General features: G+C 36.7%; 1 protein-coding gene across 2 annotated transcripts in view; it reads right to left on the bottom strand.

Moving 5' to 3' along the window:
• RALGPS2 (Ral GEF with PH domain and SH3 binding motif 2) overlaps nucleotides 1-25,767 on the bottom strand; it is a 156,349-nt gene that overhangs the window by 92,681 nt on the left and 37,901 nt on the right. For both annotated transcript variants that reach the window (XM_081216128.1, XM_081216129.1), the window contains exons 2-5: nucleotides 24,352-24,492; nucleotides 18,894-18,998; nucleotides 17,847-17,897; nucleotides 2,675-2,758 (exon numbers count right to left, since the gene is read on the bottom strand). In XM_081216128.1, the coding sequence (XP_081072254.1) occupies nucleotides 2,675-2,758; nucleotides 17,847-17,897; nucleotides 18,894-18,998; nucleotides 24,352-24,408 (297 nt within the window). In that variant the 5' untranslated portion in view covers nucleotides 24,409-24,492. The remainder of the gene's footprint in view (nucleotides 1-2,674; nucleotides 2,759-17,846; nucleotides 17,898-18,893; nucleotides 18,999-24,351; nucleotides 24,493-25,767) is intronic.

Below are 25,767 nucleotides of genomic sequence, written 5' to 3'. Positions count from 1 at the left end.
AAAAATCCCCCAAATCTATATAAAAACTCCATCCAGGGGCTTCCCTGGTGGCGCAGTGGTTGAGAGTCCGCCTGCCAATGCAGGGGACACAGGTTCGTGCCCCAGTCCGGGAAGATCCCACATGCTGCGGGGCAGCTAGGCCCGTGAGCCATGGCCGCTAAGCCTGCGCGTCTGGAGCCTGTGCTCTGCAACGGGAGAGGCCACAACAGTGAGAGGCCCACGTACCACAAAAAAAAAAACCCCAAAACTCCATCCAAATCTCTGGCTGACCATGCAATTGTGCATGTGCAGGGGAAACTCAAAGAAGCCCAAATGAAGATAAAATCTGGAAAGACTTCTCCAAGGAGAAACATGTTCTCCAAGTAGAAACAGAATTTAGACTTTGAGTCCAGCCAAGTTAACTGCCTGATAAAATAAAAATCAATACTTTTCAAAAGAAGACAACAAAATCCAGAATCTCTATAACATATTATCCATAATGATGACAATACAATTGAAAAAATTACCAGACACACAAAGAAACAGATTCAAAGTTGACTGTTAAGAGAAAAAGCATTAAAAAGAAACAGACTCCAAAATAACTCTTTTGTTGGAATTAGTGACAACTAAATGCAATGTGGGATCCAAAATGGTATCTTGGAACAACAATAAAAAGGATATTGGTGGGAATACTGAAGAAATTTGAATAGGGCCCTTAGTTTAGTTAATGGTATTGTACCCATGTTAATTTCCAGGCTTTGATAACTATATTATACTTACCTAAGATGTTAAGACTAGGGGAGCTTAGGGATATACAGAAACTCTCTTTGCATTTTTTTCTAGGTCTAAATTGAAAAGCAGAGATTGTCAGACCAGACCAAAAAAAAGGAAGACCCAACTATATGCTATCTACAAGAAACTCATTTTAAAAATAAAAGACTCTGTAACTTCCTTTGTAATTTGCTACCTTCAGATTTCCTAACACCCTCCTAGGAGAAAAGAACAGTAATGGAATAACTAAGTAATGGAGCTTATTACAGATCAACTGTAATCTTTATTAAGCATAAGAGCTTTTGGTACACTGTGACATATTTGACTCTAACAACCTTTTGGCTTACTTAAGAATAATATGAAAAAAAAAGAATAATATGAGTGCTTAAAAATCTAAAGTCAAATTTATGGGTATTGTTACAATGTTTTTGTACGGTGAAGAAAAAAGTTTTACTGTGATGATAAATTCTGACCACCTCAGAAAAATTTTAAAACTGCTAAATAGCTTAAATAAGGAACTCAGTATAAGACATGTTTGTCTAGGCCGTTTAATAATGGTTTAATCTAATTTTTTAAAAACTTTAACTCATTTCCATTTTGGGTATACAGTGAACCAAATAACTTGAGAAACTATTTGCTATAAACCCCATTTTTAAACCCCAACCATTTTTTAAAAAGTGTATAACTAACTTGAAAGGAAAAGAAAAGATTTCACTAGAGGTCAAAAACAAAAGAAATAAAGGCAAAAAAGGAAAGGGTACTACAGCTGCCTTTGGAAGATTTCCTCTCAAGAGCATAGGGACTTGGGTTTTTTGTGGGGTTTTTTTTGCGGTATGCAGGCCTCTCACTGTTGTGGCCTCTCCCGCTGCGGAGCACAGGCTCCGGACGCACAGGCTCAGCGGCCATGGCTCACGGGCCCAGCCGCTCCGCGGCATGTGGGATCTTCCCAGACCGGGGCATGAACCCGTGTCCCCTGCATCGGCAGGTGGACTCTCAACCACTGCACCAGCAGGGAAGCCCGGGACTTGGGATTTAATACTCCTTCAAAGTCATAATATAAGGCCTCACACCTCTACCGTCCCGTCTGTTCCTATCTGAGGGATCTTCAAAGGGCTACAATTTTGGTGAAAAAGTAGACTAAACAATTCACCTACTGACAGAGGGAGATGACACAGAAGAAGGAGAAAATTAAGCCTTCACAAGAATTTGTAACTTGCCCTTAACTGGATTTGGAGCTTAAACTTTCAGTACAGAGAAGTACAGATGTTCCCCAACCAAAACATATAACATAAAAAAATAGTCCTAGTTCTGTAATAGCCCTTGGTATTGGCAAAAGCAAACAAAATGCCTCTTAGACAGTATACACCCTCAATCTAGGCAGCAGCAAAATTCCCACAGCTAAAGCTTAAATGAACATGAGCTCTCAATTCAAAATTACAAAATGCATAAGAAAACAAACCATTTTGAGTAAGGATCAGCAGATACAGAGAATTAATACTCCAAGGACTTTGGATAATAACAGAAATTATAAAATAAAAAGTTGAAAATGATTTAAGAAATTTAAAAAGTAAGAAAAAAATGACACTAGTGTAAAAGCACACAGATTTAAAACAGATTTGACACATCCGAAAAGAATTAGTGAACTGAAATATAGATCTGAGGAAATCATGCGAACAGAGCACAAAGGGATAGATGAAATATGGAAGGTTAAGATACAAATAGGAAAGAATGTCAAGTTCCAGTAAATTTCCAATAGGAATTACAGAAGGAAAAAAACAGAGATCATGCAGAGAGAAAATTGAAGAGATATTTGCTGAAAATGCTCTAGAATTGATGTAAAAACTTAACTATTTCTTAATGAAAAATTATAAACTGAGAAATTGAATTTCAGACACTAAATATCAAAACTTTATAAGCAACTCACATGATTAAATCTTCTTGTAAAGGCAACTGCATTTGGTGCAGAACTGTATTTTTCTTTTTTATTCCATCCACAACTTGAAAGCTCCTGAAAAATTAAGTTGAAAATTAAATATAATTCATGAAATAGCCCAGTTTTCCTGTTGCATTAATGGTTTCAAAGCATTAAAGACAGTTGTGTACTTTCCCAGAACTGTTTTATTTAATATGAACACATTTAATAGCATAACCATTCAGTTAAAACACAAAAGGAAATTTTATTAGAATATAAGAGGGCAAAATTACTTGTCTATGTGAACACAGATAATTAGACTTATACTCCATATGCAGAATGATGGGTTCTTCTTTGAAGACGTTTGAATCCCAAGAGGAAAAATCTATCTACAAACAATGAAAGCTGAGCATCCCACAACATAGAGTGAAGCCCACTAGTTGTCAAGCCCCAGTCATTCATTCAGAGCTTCCAATCAGCTTTCTAGTACCTCAGTCTTTGAGCTGACAGCCAACGACCCCAGGTATCTGAAGAAACCTCTAATAAAGGGGTGTTTGATCCCCCACAGGGTGTATCAATAGAATTCAAAGGGCACAAGAACTTGGATGTAAAAAAAAAAAAATTTAAATTTTTGTTTACACTAACCTCTAACTGAAATGACGCTCCTTTTAATTATACATGCAGGCTACAAATTATAGAAGAATTGTCAATACATGTGACTTTGTCACTAATAAAAATCACAAATATTTTCATAGCACATTACAACTGGTACAGATATCTCAAAAATATCATTTACCCTCATCACTACTTTGAAGATGTAATCTCATCACCTATAAATCTTACTTAATATGTTAATAAAGAGGCACATATATTGCCAAAGAACAGTTTTAAAAATATTTTAATAAGTGTATCTTATTAGAACTGATTTCCTTTGATATTAAAGAAGGGTTCAGTTCCAGAAGCTTCAGCTTGCCAAAAGGGTTCAAGGTTCAGAATAGGTTAAGAATCCTGCTGTAATACAACCACCACCACCAGAAAGAGACAGAATCCATAGGAAAAAAGAAAAACCTCTGAAGAAATCAAGTTAGGGCAGAGAACAAAAGAAAACTGAGAAAAGAAAAGGACAAAACCATATAATTATTACTTTCAGACAGATATTTCTCCCATTAAATGGCAAAAACAGAAGGATACAAATAAGAAATATTTAGAAAACAAAATAAAACTTTTAGACATGAAAATATAATATAAGAAATTTAAAAAATCAACAGAAGAGTTGTGAGATAAAGGTGATAATATCTTTTAAACAATAAGCTAAAAGTAGGAGCAAAAATATTATGTTAATTAGAAGAGTCCATTAGAGTCAACTTCTGAATAATAAAAAGAATTTTAAGAGAATACAGAGAAAATAGAGGAAAGTAACTTATCAAAAAAAAATGCTAATTCAAGAAAATGCCTCCAGAACTTAAAGGACAAAAGACCTGTCTAACGCCCATTACAAAAGATTTTAAAAAAATAATAAATAAAAAGAAGACTCAAACCAAGGCCTAGCATCAAAAACCTGTAGCACATTGGAGACAAAGAAATCATAAAATCCATCAGTTCAAAAACAGAACAAAACAAAAACAGATCACCTACAGAAAAATAGGGATCAGAAGGTATCAGAAATCTCAATAGCAACCCTAGAAGTTAAAAGACAACGAAAACAATGCCTTCAAAATCCTAGAATTCTTTATCCAACAAAAATACCAATTAAGTATGAAAGTATACCTCATTTTCAGACATGAAAGTCTCAGAGAATTTGCCTTATATGCACCTATTACCAGAGAGCTAGTAGGATATGTGTTCCATCAAAACAAACTAGCAAAGCAAGAAAAAGGAAAACAAGATCCAGGAAACCAAGGAACCAACATAGAAAGAAAATATTGGAAATTCCCAGATAAACAGTAAAGGGAGATCCTGGGACAAAGCAATGAGCAGACCTTAAGAACAACAGTCCAGATGGTAAGTAGCAAGGATGGAAATTCGAAGAGAGACATCTCTCAAAGATGAAACAATATCTGGAGTGTTTGAACACATTGAGAAAACACACTCACTACATTCACTTCTGGCAGAAAAATTAGTGACAAATGTAGAGAAAGCTAAAGTAAGTTATTTAGCTCAAGGAAAACAATTATTTAAGTAAGTAATCATGGCTCAACTGTTCTTTAGCTTCCTCTACACTTGTAAAGAATGGTTGAGCCAGTATTACTTATTCATGTCAAAATTGTGACATAACTACATAGAAAGAGGAGGAAGTAAATTGTGTAAATGTGAGAGGAAGAGAAAATAAGAGATTGAAATCATCTTCTATAGTAGAGAATCAATAAATCATATCCAAAATTGAAAAATCATAAGCAATAGGCATTTAGACATATTATCTTAAAAACATATAAATTCCTCCAAATAAGAAACACGAAGAGACTTGGATGGATATGGGGCTCAAGGGTGGAGGCTGGAAGGGTGGGAACAACAGGATATTGCTATATTTTGTTCTCTTATGGAAATATTTGGCTTCTTAAACATGATATATGCATATCTTCAATAAAATTTTAAAATAAAATAGAAACAAAAAAGAATGAATTGATTCAAGGGAAGACTGAGGAAATAGTTGTGATGATATTATAATACTTCAGGAAAAAGGTAATGTTCCTTGAGTGGGGTAGTGTCAGTGGATATTGGAAAAAACTGGTAAAATATTCAAGATATTTTGGAGGTAGGCAGGACTTGGTCAAAAACTCGATCCACACAGTGTAAACTAAGAATGAGGTATCCAGAAGTACTAAAATTCCCAAGTTTCTGGCTTGAGCAATTGAGACAGGGAATACTGAAGAAAGAGATGAAAATTATCACTTTAACACAATAGAGAAACAGTAAATGCTCTGAAGATACGAATTACTTTTTTTAAACCTAAATATTAAATTGCAACTTCCAAATTCGAAATTACTGACGGAAAAAAAAAAAGGCAGATGCAATTCTACAGTAAAAGAAATTTTTGGTACTTGATACTCAGCCTAGATACATGCTCATTGCACATTATCTCCCTGTACAGACAGAAACTATTTAGTGGTAGATATTAACATAAAATGACATATAATAACTATATTAAAAACATCAAACTTCTGGAATACATGTTTGTTCTTTCTAAAAATCACAGCCTATTTATACAACCATATAAGGATGTCACAGTTTAGGACAAAATTCCTAGAATTAAAGCCATCAACTCTGAATTTGTTTTTTAACCAGTTAATATAATTTCCAAATTTATATTAATTCTATAATCAAAGTGTCTCTAACAAATTGCTATTAAACTTATCAAGCCATTTGATAAGCCATTTTCCTATTATAAGTAAGGTTACACTGTAATGAACATTCTTGCACCTTTTCTGACATTTCTGATCACTTCCTAAATATATAGTCCTAGAAGTGAAATCACTAGGTCAAAGAGTAGGAACATTTTCAAGGCCTTGATACTTGTCAAACTGCCCTTCTGAAATACTGAATCATTTATACTAGCACTACTGAGTGTCAGTTCACAAGAGTCATCAAAACTAGGTATATTTAATTCCCTTTCTATATATTATACTTTAATTTCCCCAGCTGTAAGAGGAATTATGGTCGTTAAATGTATTTGTTAAATAGAAAATGGGGGTTAGGGGGCCGTAAATCACCTATAAACCCACCACCCGAACAAACCTATGTAAACATCTTCCTAATCTTCTTTATGTGCATATGGGGGTTGGCTTTTGTTTGTTTTAAGTAGCCAATACACCTGTCCTTTTCTGTGTGATCTCATCTTCTGATTTTGTGCTTAAAAAGTCCTTTCTTCCTGAGAACATATGTCTTAACAGCAGCAATAAAAACAATAGTTAAAACTAACATAGAGATCACTATGTGCCAGGCACTATTCTAAGTGCTTTAGACATATCAACTCATTTGATCCTATCTTTATCATTATAATTTATTATGATAAGGAACACAGACAAAGGTATTAGTGAATTGTGGCCTTATTTTTTATATTAAAATTTTTAAAAATGCTTTTCTGACTCCTCAACTAAGAAATGCTAAGAGGTTTTGAAAAATCCATTCAATTTTTGGGACATTTCAACACCATTAGCTTAATGAAAAAATGCTTTTCCCCTTTAATAAAACTCTGTTTGAAGCAGACTGAAAGAAGGCAGGAGTTAAATGAACCTCCAGTCACATTACTTGGGAGCAAATAGGTTAAAATTCCATTGGAGCCCTCCATCCTAAAGAAACTTATAATTAAAAAATAAGAACAAGCAGGTTCTTAAAAACTTAAGATAGTAGTTTCTGCTTCAGAAAACATTTCCCCTTTGAAACAATGTTATATTACTAGTCCATCTAAGACAACAACAAACTAGGGCTATAAAGATAGAGAACAGCATAGTGGCTGCCAGGAGTTAAGGATGGTGGGGAATGAGGGTGGGAGTAGGATGGGTGTGACTATAAAGGGGTAGCACAAATGAGAAATCTTTTGTGGTGATGGAATAGTTCTGTATCTGGATGGGGGTAGCAATAAGACAAATCTACACAAGTGATAAAACGTGGCCTTCCCTGGTGGCACAGTGGTTAAGAATCAGCCTGCCAACGCAGGGAACATGGGTTCGAGCCCTGGTCCGGGAAGATCCCACATGCCGCAGAGCAACTAAGCCTGTGCGCCACAACTACTGAGCCTGCGCTCTAGAGCCTGTGCACCACAACTACTGAGCACACATGCCACAACTACTGAATCCCACGCGCCTAGAGCCCATGCTCCACAACAAGAGAAGCCACTGCAATGAGAAGCCCGTGTATCGCAACGAAGAGTAGCCCCCGCTCACCACTACTAGAGAAAGCCCGCACACAGCAACGAAGACCCGACGCAGCCAAAAATAAATTAAAAAAAAAAAAAAAAAGGTAAAACGTCACAGAACTATACAGACATGTCTTGTACAAACATCCATTTCCTGGGTTTGATATTGTGAATCTAAAATTATCCTTGTACTATTTTTTGCAACTTCCTGTGAAACTGTAATTACCTCAAAATAAAAAGTTTAAAAAACAATGAAAACAAAAACCAATTTAATGGATTATGAAGTAGGCATTGCACTGGGACTCCAGGAACTCATCCAGTACTTTCTTCTTAAACCTTGACATGCATTTATGGTTAACTGGCCTTAAAGGAATTTTGCCCTGCCCCACCTCAACCTCTCAATAGCCACTAAATACCTCTGTGAGAAAAAAGATGTTTTTCCCTTTGTCTCTGTCTCCTTTGTCTCAGAACCTAGACTCTTTCTCCAAGTGACACTTTACAATCTAAGAAATAAATTCTCCTACAAGCATCATCTTGTATTGACAGCTTATCAGCCAGGTCAAGTTATTCTATACTAAACCATTTCCCACGAACACCAAAAAGTTAAAGTAAACTTAGTGACTCAAAAGACCTTTTTTTGGGGGGGTCTAACTTATGAATAAGACTGATTCAAGTTGAGTACACTGCGTAAATAAGCCTCTGTTTTAGCAAAGGCTAAATGAAACAGAACTGCCTTGATGCCTCTTAAAATTTGTTCAAATGGATTCAACCTGCAATTTTTAAATCAGGCAGTGAAGAGAAATCTTCTAACAGTAACTCACATATACAAAGGCGATTTCTTAATAGTCATTAAAAGCGTATTTGAAAGTATATTCATGGACTCATTTTGAGCCATTAAACAGATTATTTTGGAAGCATGTGGGAAGGCAAACACCACAACTGAGGACCACCTACCCTATGAAAGAACTACTGAATTTCACAGGAGCCACAGCTTCTCTTATGTCTTGTAGGTTTGTTCTGTAAAGTCAAATTCTTGATCTAAATTTCATCTTGTAGGTTCCAACACTTTTAAAAGCACTGCTCTAGGGGTGATGTTGTAGGGATACCTATAGATAGAAGAAGAGAAAAGGCCAATATAGACCAGCATGTAGACAGAGACTGAGGCAAGGAAAGAAAAAGCAATGGAATTTGTAAAAGACTGTGGGGTGTGGGGGCCCTCAGAGTGAGAAGATGAAGGCTGCTGAGGCATTCCTAGGCCCAAAAGCTGGAAGCTTTACAGGGGCATAGTACAGCCATTAGCATTCAGCCTGTATGGCTCTTTGGAAAGAAGTCTCAGCCACAGATGAGCGCTCACCCTGAGATGAGGGGCTCACCGCGATTCCTATATTCTTAATGGGTAGAATAAGCCCTGAAACTATATAATTCTAATGGAATATGTTAAATCAAAAACACCACCTCACTTTTCTGTGATGTAACGTACTCACATTCTTTCCTCCCCCAAGCTCCCTCCTTCCAATACCTTAAAGCCACCTCTATAGGGAGATCAGAGAGAAAGGCAGAAGCTATCTTCTATCACTGATACTGTGATATACCTACTCACCTAGTCAACAGTTATCTTCCCTAGTTCTAATCTAAGCCTGCCCTTACTGTATATAAAGGAAGTTCGCAGTGAGGAACAGCAATAATATGAACTGACAAAACAGCTGCACCTTACTTCTAACAAAACAGCTAGCTTTTTCTAGTCCACAAGAAGAGTCACATGTCTTCTTTGCTTTCTTCAAACCTCCCACTGTATTCATGGATTTTTACATTTTAATTCTAATGAAAATGATAATTTTCATTAAAACAAGGATAGAATTATGATATTCCTGATGGAATTTTGGATGTTGCCAAGATTATAGGCTGTTTGCATACAGAAGAAATTTCACATAGAGAAAATTCTTTATACGTATTGTCAGAAATATCTCAATTGTAAGTTTTTCAGAAATGTTTTAATAAGATTCAGAATGACCTATTATGTACTTCCCCTCATTTAACCAGAATTCTTCCTCAATCTCTAGTGTATCCCAGTTATACAGGAGGGCCTTATCTATCCTTTGTATTTAATGTGTTTATTGATATAACCTAAATGACTTATTATATTGACCTACCAGAACAAATAATAAAGTGTGGAACTTTCTTTTTTGAATGTAATACACATCACAGGACTTTCAGTCAGAGCCTGTCACTTTATAAACACTTGGGAACCTCATAAGAGAGGTAAACATTATTCAACGTAATGACTACAGTACAGATTTCAAGCGCAGTTCACCCCCCTTACTTAAGACTGATCAAAATCACCAGAGAATTGCTATTGGAGAGAAAGCCTGATTGCAAGAGAGCTTTGTGTCATAACTCATCCTGTGTTGAATAACATAATACTCATTCTGAAGAGAAACCCCATCGGTGTAATGAACGTGGCAAGGCCTCCAGGAGAAATACAAGCTTTATAGAGCATCAGAGAATTCATAATAGAAAAAAAAACCCAAAATCCTATGAATGTAATAAACATGGAAAAATCTTCAGAATACAGTCATTGCTTCCTCAACATGAAAGAACTCACAATGGAGAGAAGCCCTGTAAATGTGTAAGAGCTTTCTAAAAGAAAAAAAACCTTCACAATCAGAAGAGAAATCATACTGGGGTAATCTATGCATATAAGAAATGTGGGAAAACTTTAACAAGAGCTGAGCTTCAACTAAATACCAGAAAATTCATACTTGAAATTAATGAGTGTTTCCCTTATGGTAGACTTTTGCCCTTACTGAACACTGAAGAATTCATAGTAGGGAAGAAAATGGTTCTGAATTGTGGGCAGAGGGGAAAAAAATTCTGCTTCCACAGAATGAGTGTTACTTTATAAAAGTTACATTCTTGGACTAGGTAACAGACTTTTGCAAAAATAACTCCAAACATGATAAGCAATGGAAGACGATATGCCTGTAGGCTGTACAGGATAAAGCCTTGGAATGGTCACTCATCAAACCCAAATATTGAACAAGTATTATTCAAGCACTATAGATACATCAGTGAAAAGAGCAGACAAGTTTCTGCCCTTGTGGAATTTACATTCTAGTGAGACCCCCAATCTCTAAGAACTTGACTTATGACCACCCCCAACAATTATCACCTCCTTAAGACTTCTGCAGTTTTGGTCAAAGTCCTATTTATTACTAATTGACGGCTACACTTAACTGAAGCTCCTACTCTGAAGTCACCCCCCAAAATTATTCTACTTCCAGGAATTTCTCAAAAGACGTAGAAGGTATTTAATTTAATTTAATTTAATTTTTATTTATTTATTTATTTGTTTGTTTGTTTATTAATGGATGGCTGTGTTGGGTCTTCGTTGCTGCGCGTGGGCTTTCTCTAGTTACAGTGAGCGGGGGCTACTCTTTGTTGCAGTGCGCAGGCTTCTCACTGCGGTGGCTTCTCTTGTTGCAGAGAACCAGCTCCCGGCACATGGGCTTCAGTAGCTGTGGCTCGCGGCCTCCATAGTAGCGGCATGCGGGCTCTAGAGTGCAGGCTCAGTAGTTGAAGCACACGGGCTCAGAAGTTGAAGCGCACGGGCTTAGTTGCTCTGTGGCATGTGGGATCTTCCCAGGCCAGGGCTTGAACCTGTGTCCCCTGCATTGGCAGGTGGATTCTTTAACCACTGTGCCACCGGGAAGTCCCTAGAAGGTATTTTAAAGGTCAAGTAGCCCAAAATCCCTTATTTCACACATTTTTTTTTTTAAGAAAGGCTGAAGATATGAAATAGGTTGTATTACTGGCACAATCTATAGATGGCAAAGCTGAAATAAAAATGCATGTCTTCTGGCTCATTGCTTTTATGTTTTGCCAGGAAAAATTATCTTTTGGGATTCAAAGGGTTTTAAAATAAAGTTTAAAGGAAATGAAATTAAGTAATTAAAAATTTTCTGAGCACCCATTCAGAGAGCTGTGAATGTTGGACACTGATTAAAAAAGAAAAAGAGGCAGCAAAGTACATGGAAATTTACCCCCAAAACTGGTTTAAATTAAAGAACAAAAAGACAGGGAGCAACTCTGTGGAAGTGAGAGTTCTAAGGACGTATTAACAGAGGGTGAGTGCAGATGATGGAACTACTAACTTCTCTCCTTCCTTGTAATCGGTATAACTTCAGTGCCAGCAACCATATTATTGTGTTTCCTTCCCGTCCCTATCACTAAGAAATGGCTACTTATTAGGAGGAGGGGAGAAGAATGAAAAGACTGGTTTTGTGTGAGAGGGATCACTATCCATAGAAGCTTCCAAATTTGGCCATGTTGCTTGGGCCAGTGGACAAGTGAAGATTCTTAAGATTTCTGTAGCACTAGCTATGGGAATATCAGGGCAAAGTGTTCAGATGAAGGGGGATCCACCAGTATATACAGATAAGAGATTGAGCTGAGACCTGTCTCAGGCCCAGCAACCATGTACAGGCACTAAGGAATGTTCATACTTCTTGAGCCAATGAGCTGCAGCCCTAAAAAAACACTGTGCTCTTTTAATAAATATCCTTCAGAGTTGATAGGGAAGGGGAAGGGCAGAAAAGTTATTTAGGAAGTAAAATCGACTGGAGATACTGGAGAACAGAGGAAAGAGGATGCAGGGAGAAGGGAAAAGAATGACTCGAAGGTTTCTGACTGGTATTAAAAATGGATAAAATGGTACAAATCACTCAGACAGGGGACCTTAAAAACTAAAATCAGAGCAAACATGTAATTATATTCCTACTAAGTAGTTTTTTAAATTATTGCACTTTTCCTTTACCATTAAATTCTTTTCATTGGTGAATATGTTTTTCTATTCTTCTCTACCATAAAACAAAAAACTAAGAAACAAAGTGTCGAAATCTGTTCTTTTGTCTTCCTTCACTCTGAGGTAATTTCAAGTGTGATACAAGGTTGGAGAAAAACCAGACTTAGCATTATGTTTGCTTCAGATCTGCTTACTTCAAGATGTGATTTCGTTGGCCAGTATTTTACCGACAACTAAGGCCAGTCTCTATATAATAAAAAATAATTTTTGACATCTCAAAGATAAGGCCAATAGTTTCTAGAGGGAAATAAAAGGCTTGGAATTTTCCCTGAGCAATTCTGAGGTAGACAGTGTAACAGACAGGCAGATAAGCAGCTTTATTCTGAGAAAACAACTGTGCTTCTTATAGCTGCCCCTTTCTTTCTACAAGTCAAGAATAAGTTTAGGGACAAAAGTTTAAATAAATTCTGCTTGATATGAAAGACTTGGGAATACAGAATGCCACAAACTGGTAAGAATGACAGGGACCTATTTAGGGAATGGAATTAATAGGAGTTATATATTTTAATAAGTTTCAAATAACTCAGAAATTGCTTCTATTGTAGAAAACTGAGTGAGACCTGTGTGGTTCAATCACCAATTTGCAAGAAAAATCACTAAACCACATAGTTGGATTCAGAATCTATCATCTTCAAAGCTCAAATTTAGAACACATTTTATTTCAGAAAATGTGAATAAATCGTCACCTGAAATAAAGTTACATGTGGATATTCACACATAATAATGAGTTTTGATTGAAACAGTTTTAGTGTAACTTAACTAAAGATCTTTTTAATAGTTTCATTATATATATATATATATATATATAGTTTTTTAAGTTTTACATAAAATTATATATAAAGTAGAGACGAGCATTGGTATAATGGGCAGAAACATGAAGATAAATTTACTGGGTTCAGTGATAACACTGTCTTTTCATATCTGAGGTTAAATTTGGATTTAACAAAAATAATTCATTCTTTAGTAAAGTTAATATTCTAACTACATAATAAGGTAGACACCATTTTATGCTAATAAATGAGACTAATACATTAGATTGCCCACCATCGTGGTTTAAAAAATCTTCTGTTAAAGTTATCAATAGCAAGAGTTTCACATAATAAACAATATCTGTACAAACAATATGGAAAACAATTTGGCAGTATTTAATAAGTTTAAGGATGTTAATGTGCTACAACTCAGTAATTAATGCACTAGAGTATAAACATGGATGCTAGTCAATGATGTTAGACATAAGAAGCTAAAGAAGAAAAAAAACAGGATACCACTTACATAAAAAATCTGAAACCTGCATGCAAAAGGGATACATATACTTACAGAAAATCTGTATCTAAATGCACAGGAATGATATAGATCAATACTGGATAGTGGTTCCTTTGGTGGGAGGAGGGCAGAGAGGTGAATATGGGAGGACGCAGAGTGGCTTCAACAGTACTGCTTAGGCTGAAGGTTGAGATGAGAGGTTCATCTCATTACATATGCCTTGTTGTATGTCTTAAGATATCTCAGGATAAATTAGAAAACATTTTTCTGCCAGATGACAAAGTCCTGTTTACGCTGCCAGATTTAATGTAATCTTGATGATTATATGAGATGGATACATCAGAATATTTTGGTGCTACATCGTTTCTTCCAAGGGTTCCTATTTCAATTTTTTAAGACATTCTCTCACTGAACAAACATTTACTAAACACTGTTCATTTTCTCATTCTAAATACTGAGTTCCCACTACATGCCAGACAGATAAAATAGTAAAAGCAAAATTATCCGTCCTAAGTGTCCTCATGTAGTTCAAAACCTAGCAGAAGTGGCAAGCAATAAACAAATAAGCACATGATTAACACCACTTTATACCTGATCACGCCTTCCTTCTTAAAAATGTCTTTCACTTGGTTCATCGCATTTCACACTAACCTAGGTTTCCTCCTAAATCACCGGCTGCTGCTTCTCAGTTTCTTCTGTTAGCTCCTCCTCAACACTACATAGGTCCCTTCTTTTCTGCATCTATATTCACTCTCTTGGTAATCTCACCTACGCTTTAGATATCCCTACACCGACAACTCCCAAACTTACACTTCCAGTCTGAACTGAAAATATATGCTAGTATATATTATGTAACTTAACATTCTCTGTGGCTGTCCAACAGGCAGGTAAAACTAAACATGTCCAAAGCTGAACTCAGGCTCTTCCTTCAAAACCTGCTCCTCTGGCCCTTCTCCACAGGCTACACTGCACAGTCTATTCTATATAAATGGCAGCCCCAGGAGCTATGAACACCATACTAATAATTTTCCATCTCAGAGACTATCAACTACACGTGTCCGGTGTCAGGCCAGAAACCTTGTCATCATCCTTGACTCCTCTTGCACATACAGTGCCTGACAACTTCTCACCACCTCTTCCCTCACATCCTGATGCAAGCCACCTTCATCTCTCACCTGGTCTCCTCGATTCAGTCCTTGGTACCAGCCCCTCCCCACCCCCAGGCTTGCTTCCCCACATACCCTGGTCGGTAGTCAGGAAGAGCTACTTAAAACCCAAGTCAGAAAATGTCACTTGTTTGCGCAAAACCCTCCCCTAGTTTCCAATCTTTTTCAGAGGAATGGTTTTCAAGGCACCATGCCATCCAGCCCTCTCTACCTTTCTCACTTTCTACAAGACCCTCGCGCTCACTCACTGCAGCTCACTGGCCTTTGCCCTGGGCTTCACACCTCACATCAGTAATCTTTTCCCTTATGTGAGCATAATAAATGGCTTACAATGGGTAGATGCATAATAAATGTTAGTCTCCTTTAAAAAAGTAATGCCTTCCTTGATTTTTTTCTTGTCTCTAAAATACAACACACAGTCATATTATAAAGTCATAAAATAAAAGTATAATGAAAAGTATCCAGGGCCATTGCAGACTTGTATATACTACAACAAACACACTATATTTTGTTACCGAAAGAACTAAGAATGAAACTTATGGTACTAAGTATCAGTACTGTTTTCTCTGCCTGGAACACTCTTCCCCTAAACACCAGTATGGCTTGCTCTCTCACCTCGTTCAGGTCTTTCTCAGACGACACCTTTTCAGTGAAGCCTTTCTGACCATCCTATCTAAAATCACAACTCCCACTGCCCTTACGCCGCCCTATCCTCTTCTGGCTGTTCGACGTTTTTCATGACACAGTGCTAGTTCACCTCACTCAAATGTAAGATGCATGAGGGCAGGAATTTTAGTCTCTTCAGTGTAAGCCAGTGCCTGGCACAGAAGAGACACTCAGTAAATACTTGTTGAACTACAACACATACATGTAAAACTGCAACTGACAAGTCCAGTGAAGAGCTAGGAAGTGCTGGGAGAGCCTGTAGGAAGAGAAGAAAAGCTCACCTGAGAAAGTCAAACTTGATCGGAGAACTGAAGGATGAGTTAACTAGCATGTACACAGGCTCAGTGGTGAGAGGGGCTAAAAGGCCACTGTAGCTAGACCAGAAAACGGTGGAAAAGGTGTAAGATAAGGTTGGAGTGGGTAAGAAGAGGCAAAACTTTGAAGAGATTTGTAGACGACATTAGGATGGTTTGCCTTTACCCTCAGAGTGACAGGAAGCCACTGAAGCATTATAAGCAGAGGAATCTAATGAGCAGATTTACATGTTGAAAGATCACCTTGGCTATTGGGTAGAGAAAGTTGAGAAGGGTCAGGGTGGATGTGGACAGATCAGGTAAGAGGGCACTGCAGTAATTCAGCTGAGTTACAATGGTGTCTTGGATTGGGGTGTTGAGAGTAGAGAGAGAATGGATAAATAAGATACTTAGGTTAAAAAAAAAAACAATGGGGTTGGTGTTAAATTAGATCAAGAAGTGGGGTCAAGGGAATTTTTAAGGTTCACTTCTATGAAGTTTACAAAGCACTGTTAGATGTCCCAGGGAAATAAAAATTTCCCATTGACTTGAAGTTTATGTCCTTAAGTAACAGTCACTGTCTAGATCTTCAATGTCAAACCCCTCTCCACAAATGACTATCAAGCACAAGCACTTGTAATGTGGCAATTCCACATAAAGATGTGCTGTAATTATACAATATACACTGAATTTCAAAGTCTTAGTACAGAAAAAAGAGAGTACAACATCTCAATAATTTTTATACTGATTACAAGTTGAAATGATAATTATTTTGGATGCAGTAAGTTAAATACAATTATTAAAATTAATTTTACTTTTTAATTTGTAATGTGGCTACTAGAAAATGTAAAGTTATAGAAATGGTTCACATTGTATTTCTACTGGATGGTACTAATGTTGTATGAAACAGAAATATAGTACTTGCAGTTTATTCAAAAGGAAAAAAATAGGGGCTTCCCTGGTGGCGCAGTGGTTGAGAGTCCGCCTGCCGATGCAGGGGACATGGGTTCGTGCCCCGGTCCAGGAAGATCCCACGTGCCGCGGAGCAGCTAGGCCCGTCAGCCATGGCTGCTGAGCCTGCGCGTCCGGAGCCTGTGCTCCGCAATGGGAGAGGCCACAACAGTGAGGCCTGTGTACTGCAAAAAAAAAAAAAAAAAAGGCGGGGGGCGGAAATATGTCTAAGGAGAAGATGGCTGAACTTCAGGGCCAAAAAATGTAATTTTTATAAAGAATTTAGTTTGCTTTGTTTGTTCGGGGATGTGAGGAAATGAATATTTCAGTTACTATCATTTAAATACGAAAGCCATTTTCTGTTTGTGCTTTATTTATAGACTAGATTGTTTCTCTTCCTCTGTTGCTGAACTAATGGTTCTATTGACGGTGCCCTCCATGGTAAGGGAGGAAAGTTAGAAAAACATAGAGTTGTGGAAATGACAACGACTCAGAGATCATTCAGGCCCATCCTTTCATTTTGTTAAGTGACAGACTTGAGATATTCAGACATTAAGTAACTTACTTGAAAAACACAGGACTAATACTGTCTATACCACTGAAGATACAGATATTTTCTGTAACATCTATGTTATAGTTGACTTGAAAATACTGCAACAAATACACTATATTTTGTTCCCAGAAGAACTAAAAAAATATCTTATGGTACTGAATATGTCAGTATTATCAATGACTTAGTTTTGGGATACAAAATCATATTAATATTCTTACCTGATAAGAGTGGAAAAGGCATCAGTTTTAAGAATCTGAAAGCCAGTTCCAACACTTAGCTGTGTATCGGGGACAAATGTCATTCTGTTTTCTCATCAGTAAAATAGATACTTCAGTAAAGTAATGAAGCCAAATCAACCAAAATGATTCAAACAGTACTATCTATGACTCAACAGTGTATAGCTATGAATGCCACATGAGTTTTTGAGGCCTGAGTAATATACAGATAAGTTACATCAAAAGCTTTAAACATTTAAAAATTAATATAAAGTGTAATTTGTCACTTCTAAAACTTCTTAATTGGGGATACTATAATTCACCATCTTGTATATTTTAAAGGAAAGTTCTTAAAACTACTCACATCTGGTTGAATGGCTTTAAATACTGGAACATCCATTAGCGTTATCTGACCCTGAAATAAAAAGTGAAAACATATTGAGATCTTTACCAGAAAGAAATCCCAGTTTTATAAGGGCTTAAAAAAATGAAAATTTAGCCCTTATAGCATTAAATATAACTATTTCTAATTATCTCATGCCTATTCATATTTTTTGTGAGATAAATGAGGTAAAGCTATAAAATAAACAAAAATAATTTTAAAAATTTGAACATGGTCATACATTAAATCCAAATTAAAAAAAAACACTTGGATCTACTGGTTCGTAGAGCAGTGTTGTTGTTGTGACTATTAAATCATATCTACTCAAAGAGTAATATAAAATATGACATTAATGAAAAGGTATTCTTCCCAATTTATAAGAAGTAACTGACTCTACACTAGTGGCAACTCATATTGAAGGACTTCACATGGACCTATCTCAACTGTGGCTATAGATGTAAAACAAAATCTCGCAATATACCAAGGAATAATATGCTATGGCCAAACACAGTTTACTCCTGGAATGCAAGAGTGATGCAATATCAGGAAATCAATATATTCTGCTAACAAGTTAAAGGAAAAAGATAGCACAAATAAATGAACACTTATATCAGTTAAGAATTGAAAGTTTTTCTAGGTATCCTTCATGATACTGCAATAATGCCTTCAACTTTAATTTTTTAATTTAGGAAAAAGTAAAAATACTTCTTACATATGTCAATAAAGTACAGTTAGCTTGGGGAGGTGGTATTGGTAGGGACAAAAGCAATTACCATGAAGGTAAATACTTATTATTACTTACCAAGTTGATAGTGTAACTTACAAAGCTGCTTTAAAAATATCAATGGATTTTCTTACCTTCTGTTCATTCTTCTGCTTGCTCCATTGTTGTGCTACTCTCCCCATCGATTCCCACATGTAGTTTCTTGTTTTTAAAAATCTCCTCTGTTGGGCCTACAAATTCTAACTGAATAGCACCAATATGTAAATTATGTGCAAAAACTGGAGAACAAGAGGTGGGAGGCTTACCGCATATTCTTCTGGTGTAACCTTAAGGACATCAAATACCACAGCATCAAAGCTTTTCTTCAATTCAGAACCTTTGTCACTCAATGACTCAGAACTGCTACTTTTCTGTTAAATTGAAAAAAAAATGCAGCCATTTAAAAACTGTCTTGCAGTTAAGTGTCATGGAAACTAGACCGGCCTAAAAACTGAGGAAGCTAAGAAAAGTGAGTTAACAAATGCCGTAGAAAAGTTGGGCAGAACACACTGTTTCCTTGGAAGAGCACTAGGAAAAGGGTCGGGCAACCTGAAATCTAACCTCAACTTTAGATTTTTAGGTTCTTGAGTAAGTTTTCCTTACCCTGACATCCTATCATTTCTAACAGAAATAAAAGATATTATCAATAACAAGTTCAATGATTTTCAAATGGGGTAAAAGAAGTTAGGGGAGAAGGATACACCCATCTATAATTTTTAAAACTAATTTTTATTAAGAAAAAGACAAATTATTTTCCTAACATAAACCATAGGAAAACATTCAGAACTCCATTAACTAAATAACCCAGTCTAGTTTGTTAAGTGCATGTCTGTCTGTGATAGTACAATTGATACTGTTCTTCTTCTTATAGTACAGATTTAAGCGTTTTCTGCTTTAATTTTGAATTTGCTGTTGCTATATGCAGAACAAAAGGTGGCTTTTGGCTCTGAAAATCTTATTTCTGTTAAATTTCCACTTCATCTGTACTACAAAATAAAAGTGTATTTTGCAATCAGTTGGCTGAAATCAGAGTATCATCCCTGTAAGAACATTTAGATCACTCTCTGTTAAATGGTGGTAGGATATCAGGCTACAGTCAGTGGCAGAAAAAACTAACCAAAGTTTCATTTACGGAGGTATAATATTATGTATGTCAACCTATCAGCTATTATACATCAATTTTGAGCACCTGTCATTATGCTTCCCTTGCAGTAGCAACTAAATATCAAAATCATTACAAAGGAAGGGATCTGTCATTAATTTTGGAAAATTCTCAACCAGTATTACTTCAAATATTTCTTCTGCTCCTTTCTCTTTTTCCGGCAGTCCCATTACATACATGCTACACCTTTTGTCATTGCCCCACAGTTCCTGAATATTGAGTCCCATTTTCCTCATTCTATTTTCTCTTTGCACTTCAGCTTGGGACGATACTATTAACATGTCTTCAGGTTCACTGATTCTTTCCTTATCTGTCTACTGGTCACCAGTCTATTGGTGAGCCAATCAAAGTCACTCGTCATTTCTGGAACGACGTTTTTGATTTCTAGCATTTCCTTTTGATTCTTAGAATTTCAATATCCCTGCTTCTACTATCCATCTATTCTTGCATGTTGTCAATTTTTTCCATTAGAGCTATTAGCATTATTAATCGTGGTAATTTTAATTCCCAGTCCGTTAATTCCAAAATCTTTGCCATATCTGAGTCTGGCTGTGCTGCTTGCTTTGCCTCTTCAGCCTATGTTTTTTTTTGTTACTTTTAGCATGCCTTAAAATTTGCTGGGGGCTTCCCTGGTGGCGCAGTGGTTGAGAGTCCGCCTGCCGATGCAGGGGACACGGGTTTGTGCCCCGGTGTGGGAAGATCCCACATGCCACGGGGCGGCTGGGCCCGTGAGCCATGGCTGCTGAGCCTGCGCATCCGGAGCCTATGCTCCGCAACGGGAGAGGCCACAACAGTGAGAGGCCCGCGATCGCAAAAAAAAAAAAAAAAAAAAAAAAAAAATTTGCTGAAAGCCAGACATGATTTAGTGGGTAATAGAAACTGAGGCAAATAGGCCTTTAGCGTAAGGGTTTACATTTATTTGTATAGGAGTTATGCTGTTTACTATTTGTTGTGGTTAGAGGTGCCTTCACTTTCCTCTAGTGTCCTTGTTTTTGTCTCTGGGTTTTTCAAGAAACTCCTCCTTAGATAAGAGTCTGTGCCTTGCAGTTCTTTCAGCTGCGATCCTTTACTATTATACGGGAGCCCTGCTGATGTGGTGCTAAGGTGTGGGAAGAGGAGAAGTGTTCCATTGCCCTACAATCAGGTACTTTAGTACCTGGGTGCTTCTCAGTACCCCGGACTCCCCTTAGAAAGTAAGACAGGAAGGCTAGAGGGCCCGGAGTTGGGTATTTCTCTTTCCGCAAGTAGGTTAGGCTTTGGTAAAGCAGTCTCCCCTGAGGTCAGGTGGGGAATACAATGTGCTGGGCATATTTTAGCATGGTTACTTCCCCCTAGTATATTTCAAAATGGTTACTTTCCCCTCCCTCTGCTGGAAACAGGAGGGATTTTTCTCTGAACCTCACTGTGAGAACTTGGTGGGGCTCCTGGAGGTAAAACTCACAAAAGTGGGGAAGGAGACCTAAAACTGAGCCCCCAGGAGGTCTTAACTCTCAAGCTAGTCCACACACTGCCTCCAGCAGTTTGTCAACTACAGTAAGCTTTCCTACCCTTTCCTGGCTCCAGGGAATTCTGCTCTTGGTAAACAGTGATTCTCTGTATTTGCCTCTTTCTCCAGTTTTCAGGGCATCACTGTCAATTTGCTCTGTGACATCAGTTCTCTGATAGAGCTAAGACGAGTTATTGGTTTTCAGTTTGTTCAGCTTTTTTCAAGCTGTGAGGACAGGAGTGATGAATTCCAAGCTCTTTACGTGTCTGAGCAGAAGTCCAAAGTCTCATAAATGGATTTCATATATAGTATCTTATTTCATGTGCTTAATCTCTTTACTAAGACTAGCTTACACTATGTTGACAATGTTACTTTATATTCCAAGACTAATATAGAAATTTATTCATGTTAAGCATTCAAATAGACATCAGTTAAGCAGTGTATACGAATCCAGTAACTACCAAATAACAGATATATTGTGAAGTAAATACATTCATTTTAAACATAATTTGGTAATTTTCTCCAAGTTTCTAACTCATTCAAGACAAGTGAGCAAATCGTAATGGCAATCTTATTGCTTATCAAAGTTAGTCATCATTTTCCTCTTTTCCTTCTTACAAACCATTAGTAGAGGCTTTAAAAATTATGAGTAATGTGCTTCTGTTTTCCCACTACCAATAAATAAGCTGGTAACAACAAGAAGCTAAGCAGTACTGAGACCTAATGTGCACTAAGAGCACAGTAGTAATTCTTTATTCACAACAAGACTAAAAAACTACTCACACTTCTAAATGTCTGAAAAAAGTTCGCCACCACTCTACTGACACCAGAAGCTTAAACATAGGTTAAGTCTAGAAGGCAGAGACAGGAGGAGTCAATCACCCATCAAGTACCTTAAGTACCTGTGAGGTTTTCACATTTGTGAGAAGTTTGCACTTTGATATGTTAACACATCTTTATTTTAAGAGAAGGTAGAAAAACATATATTTTAAATTTTATCTTCGTGCCACAGCAGGAGGACAATTTAAAAGGCAGACTTCCCCCCAGCCCCTTACTTCTCATGTACTAAATTATATTACTCTGAGGTCTGATGTAATTCATCCACTTTCAGAAAGGCCAACACAATTTTTTATACGAGTGAAATGATCTATTTTATTTAACAAACAATTGTGTACTATTTCCTGTAATACTAGCTCATATGTTTCAGGATACATAGTCATAAATATACTATACATATACACACATACATTTAACATAGTCAAGAAATATGGTCATAAAAATACCATGTAAATATACATATATTACAGACATATTTACAAACATATATAATCCCTGTCTCAAGGAGGACGAAAAGCTATGTATAAATTTAGGGAAAAAATTATTAAACATGTTTTTTTTTTAAGTGATAGTTTCAAAAATCAGAAAGCTCCTATCTGTTTAGGGAATCAGGAGAAAACTTCCCTAATTTTTTGAAATAGAAAAGGCTAACTAAGGGTTTATACAAACATCAACAGGATGTAGTATTCTTTCATTAGAATGTAAATTTCACGTAGAGAATTAGTAGCAGTTAAATCCATTAGAAAGAAAATTTAGGCTCATTTTGATGAAAGTCTTAAATGCAGGGCTGAATGTGTATTTAGTTAATATTTAGTTAGTAGGTAATGAGGAACCATGGACAGTTTGGGAATACAATAAAGTATAACAGCTGTATTTTAAGAATATTAAAATTGAATTACAGTCAAATGTACCAAAAATAGCAGAGAATAGAAGTGCAAGATCAAAATTTAAAAAGGCCACTATAACATTCTAGACAAGAAATAATAAATGACCAAACTAAGATGGTACTAGTAGAAATAAGGAGTAAAGGACTAGATCTCAGAGATAAGTGTGGTGGACAGGCTCTAAGCCGGCTGCCAGGCATCTCTATCTCTTGGTGGTCACCCCCCTGTGTAATCCTCTCCACTTGAGTGTGGGCAGGATGAGATGTCGATGATTACATTACTGAGGATTCTAACTTCTGTTCTGTTAGCAGACTCTCCCTGCTGTGATGTGAAAATGGCTGTGGTGGGCAAGGGGAAGCAGGTTAATGCCAAATCTACAGATCTGAACTTTGATGCTAAGGAAACGGTGATGCTACTAACAAAAGTCAGAGAAAGAGGGTGGCCTATTTTCTTTACAGGTAGTGCAGCAGAATAGAAACAAAGGAACCTGATTTTGTTCATATAGTAAGTAAAAAGTCCATCCATCAGAAATGCTTAATAAAATTCATAAGGGTAGCCAGAGCTAGAGTTAAAAATACAGAAATCATACTCCAATAAAGATGTTAAAAAAATACAGAAATCATCTAATAAGAAAAATAATTGAAACTACTGACTTAGAATAGAATATTTTCAATGACCACAAGGCCTAAGTAATTGGCTTGGGCTAAATGAAGTTATCAAGGAACTCTGAGGTCAAGGCGTTAAAGTGTCATCATTTATTTTCATCCTCTATGGTAAGAGTAAAATTAGGGAGAAATATAGAAGCTAAATACTAAAGTTATTAAGGAAAACAGGCCAAGTACCCTAGATTTACAGACAAAGCCAAAAAAAAGGGGGGGGGTAGGTGAGCACCTAGTTCAGTCTTTATGTCCATCTTTAACACTCTGAGCTACATCACCAGAGTAGCCCTTTCAACATTCCAGCCTAATAGGTCTTTGATCTCCTTCAACGGGCTTGGAATCAAGGGATCGGACAGTGTCAATATTATGTCATTCTTTGCCCCACTTGTACTGTTGCCCTCAAGGTTCATAAAATGTAAAAACACTTTAAAAAGAAATTCTATGCATTCTTTAAAACTAAACCCAAGAAAGGGTTTTAAGTAATCATTATTTGTCAAGTTTATGAAGTAGGTAGGGATGAACTCCTAAAACATACGATGAACACATGGATGGTACAATGAAAATAGTTTTTTGGAAACTGAAAAATCTGTAACCCTTTTTCTCAAGCTCTGATTTACATCTGTGACCAATCATAATGCTTAAAAAACTAGAATGCCAGGTAAGAAATTTTACAACTAAAATTTTTAAATGTCTTACCTCAGAAGCAGTAGCAGCAATATTAACACTGCTTGCCTGCCCGTTCATTAGGTCCATGCTTCCCACAACATCAGTCCCTGACGCTAGTTAACAGCAACAGAAGACTGCTTCACGTCCAAGGCCACAAATACATTATTATTCCTGTAAAAAATAAATAGAAAACTTTAACTGTGTGTCTTACTGGAAGTTTAAGAAAAGAAACCCATGCCTGTCACCATGCCAAGAAATAAAATACTTCAAATTTACTAAACTCTATTTTTCACGTTAGTTAAATCACTAAATCTGGCTTGAGGACAATCCTATTATGCTATTTTCAGATGATCAGAAACACCAAATGGCCAGTGTTCAACACATGCTGCTGTTATATTCTTTATCAGCAAAGTAAAGGTATAATTTTTCATTTATTGTGAGAAAAATTCAAAAGCTTTTTTAGTCTTAAGAAAGTAAAAAGTGTAAAAAACATGTGGCAAAGTAATATATGGTCTAACGAAATAAATTTTAGAGATCTAAATGACATCCCTAACTCAACCATACTGAATAAGTTTAGCAGTGTTGATAATGTAGCTTACAAAGATATCACGAATAATTAAAAATAAATTATTATGGAGCATGTTATAAAAATACCACAGTACATGATATATTTATTTGTATAGGGCTTTAAAGTTTACTGAGTATCTTTACTGCATTATCTCACTGATCTTCACAACTACCAATAAGACTAATTAAGGAAGATATCATGATACTCATATAACACAAACACAGCCTCTGAGGACAGAGGCTGGTAAATGACGGGTCAAGAATAAAATTCAAGTCATCTAAAATTCTAGTCAAATATTCTTTCCACACCACCATAGTTTTTCCACTTTACTGGAAGTCAGAATGTTTACTTGAGAGTCTAATCCCTTTCCACAAAAAACTTGTTGTATATCACTGTGTTGGTAACTTCACCTATCTAGGAGGGAATTTCTTCCTCTCTGTAAAATGACACAAATAAACAGAGTAAGGTCCCTTTCCAACTTTAAATTTCTATGATATTTTTCATAAAAGAAATGGTTAAGTGTCTATAAATTAGGTATTTAAAACTATATCCACTTTTTTTTTTTTTTTTTTCAGGTACGCAGGCCTCTCACTGTTGTGGCCTCTCCCATTGCGGAGCACAGGCTCCACAAGCTCAGCGGCCATGGCTCACGGGCCCAGCCGCTCCGCGGCATGTGGGATCTTCCTGGACCAGGGCACGAACCCATGTCCCCTGCATCGGCAGGCAGACTCTCAACCACTGCGCCACCAGCGAAGCCCTCCACTTTCTTATTGTAGTGTAATTGACTTACATTATTATATTAGTTTGAGGTGTACAACATAGGAATTTGATATTTTTACACATTACAAAATGGCTACCACAATAAGTCTAGGTACCAT

The sequence above is a fragment of the Mesoplodon bidens genome, assembly GCF_964165515.1.
Source record: "Mesoplodon bidens genome assembly, chromosome: 2".
Lineage (NCBI taxonomy): Eukaryota > Metazoa > Chordata > Mammalia > Artiodactyla > Ziphiidae > Mesoplodon > Mesoplodon bidens.
Note: the sequence above shows the minus strand (reverse complement) of the source record. Positions and strands in the feature narration are given on the sequence as shown.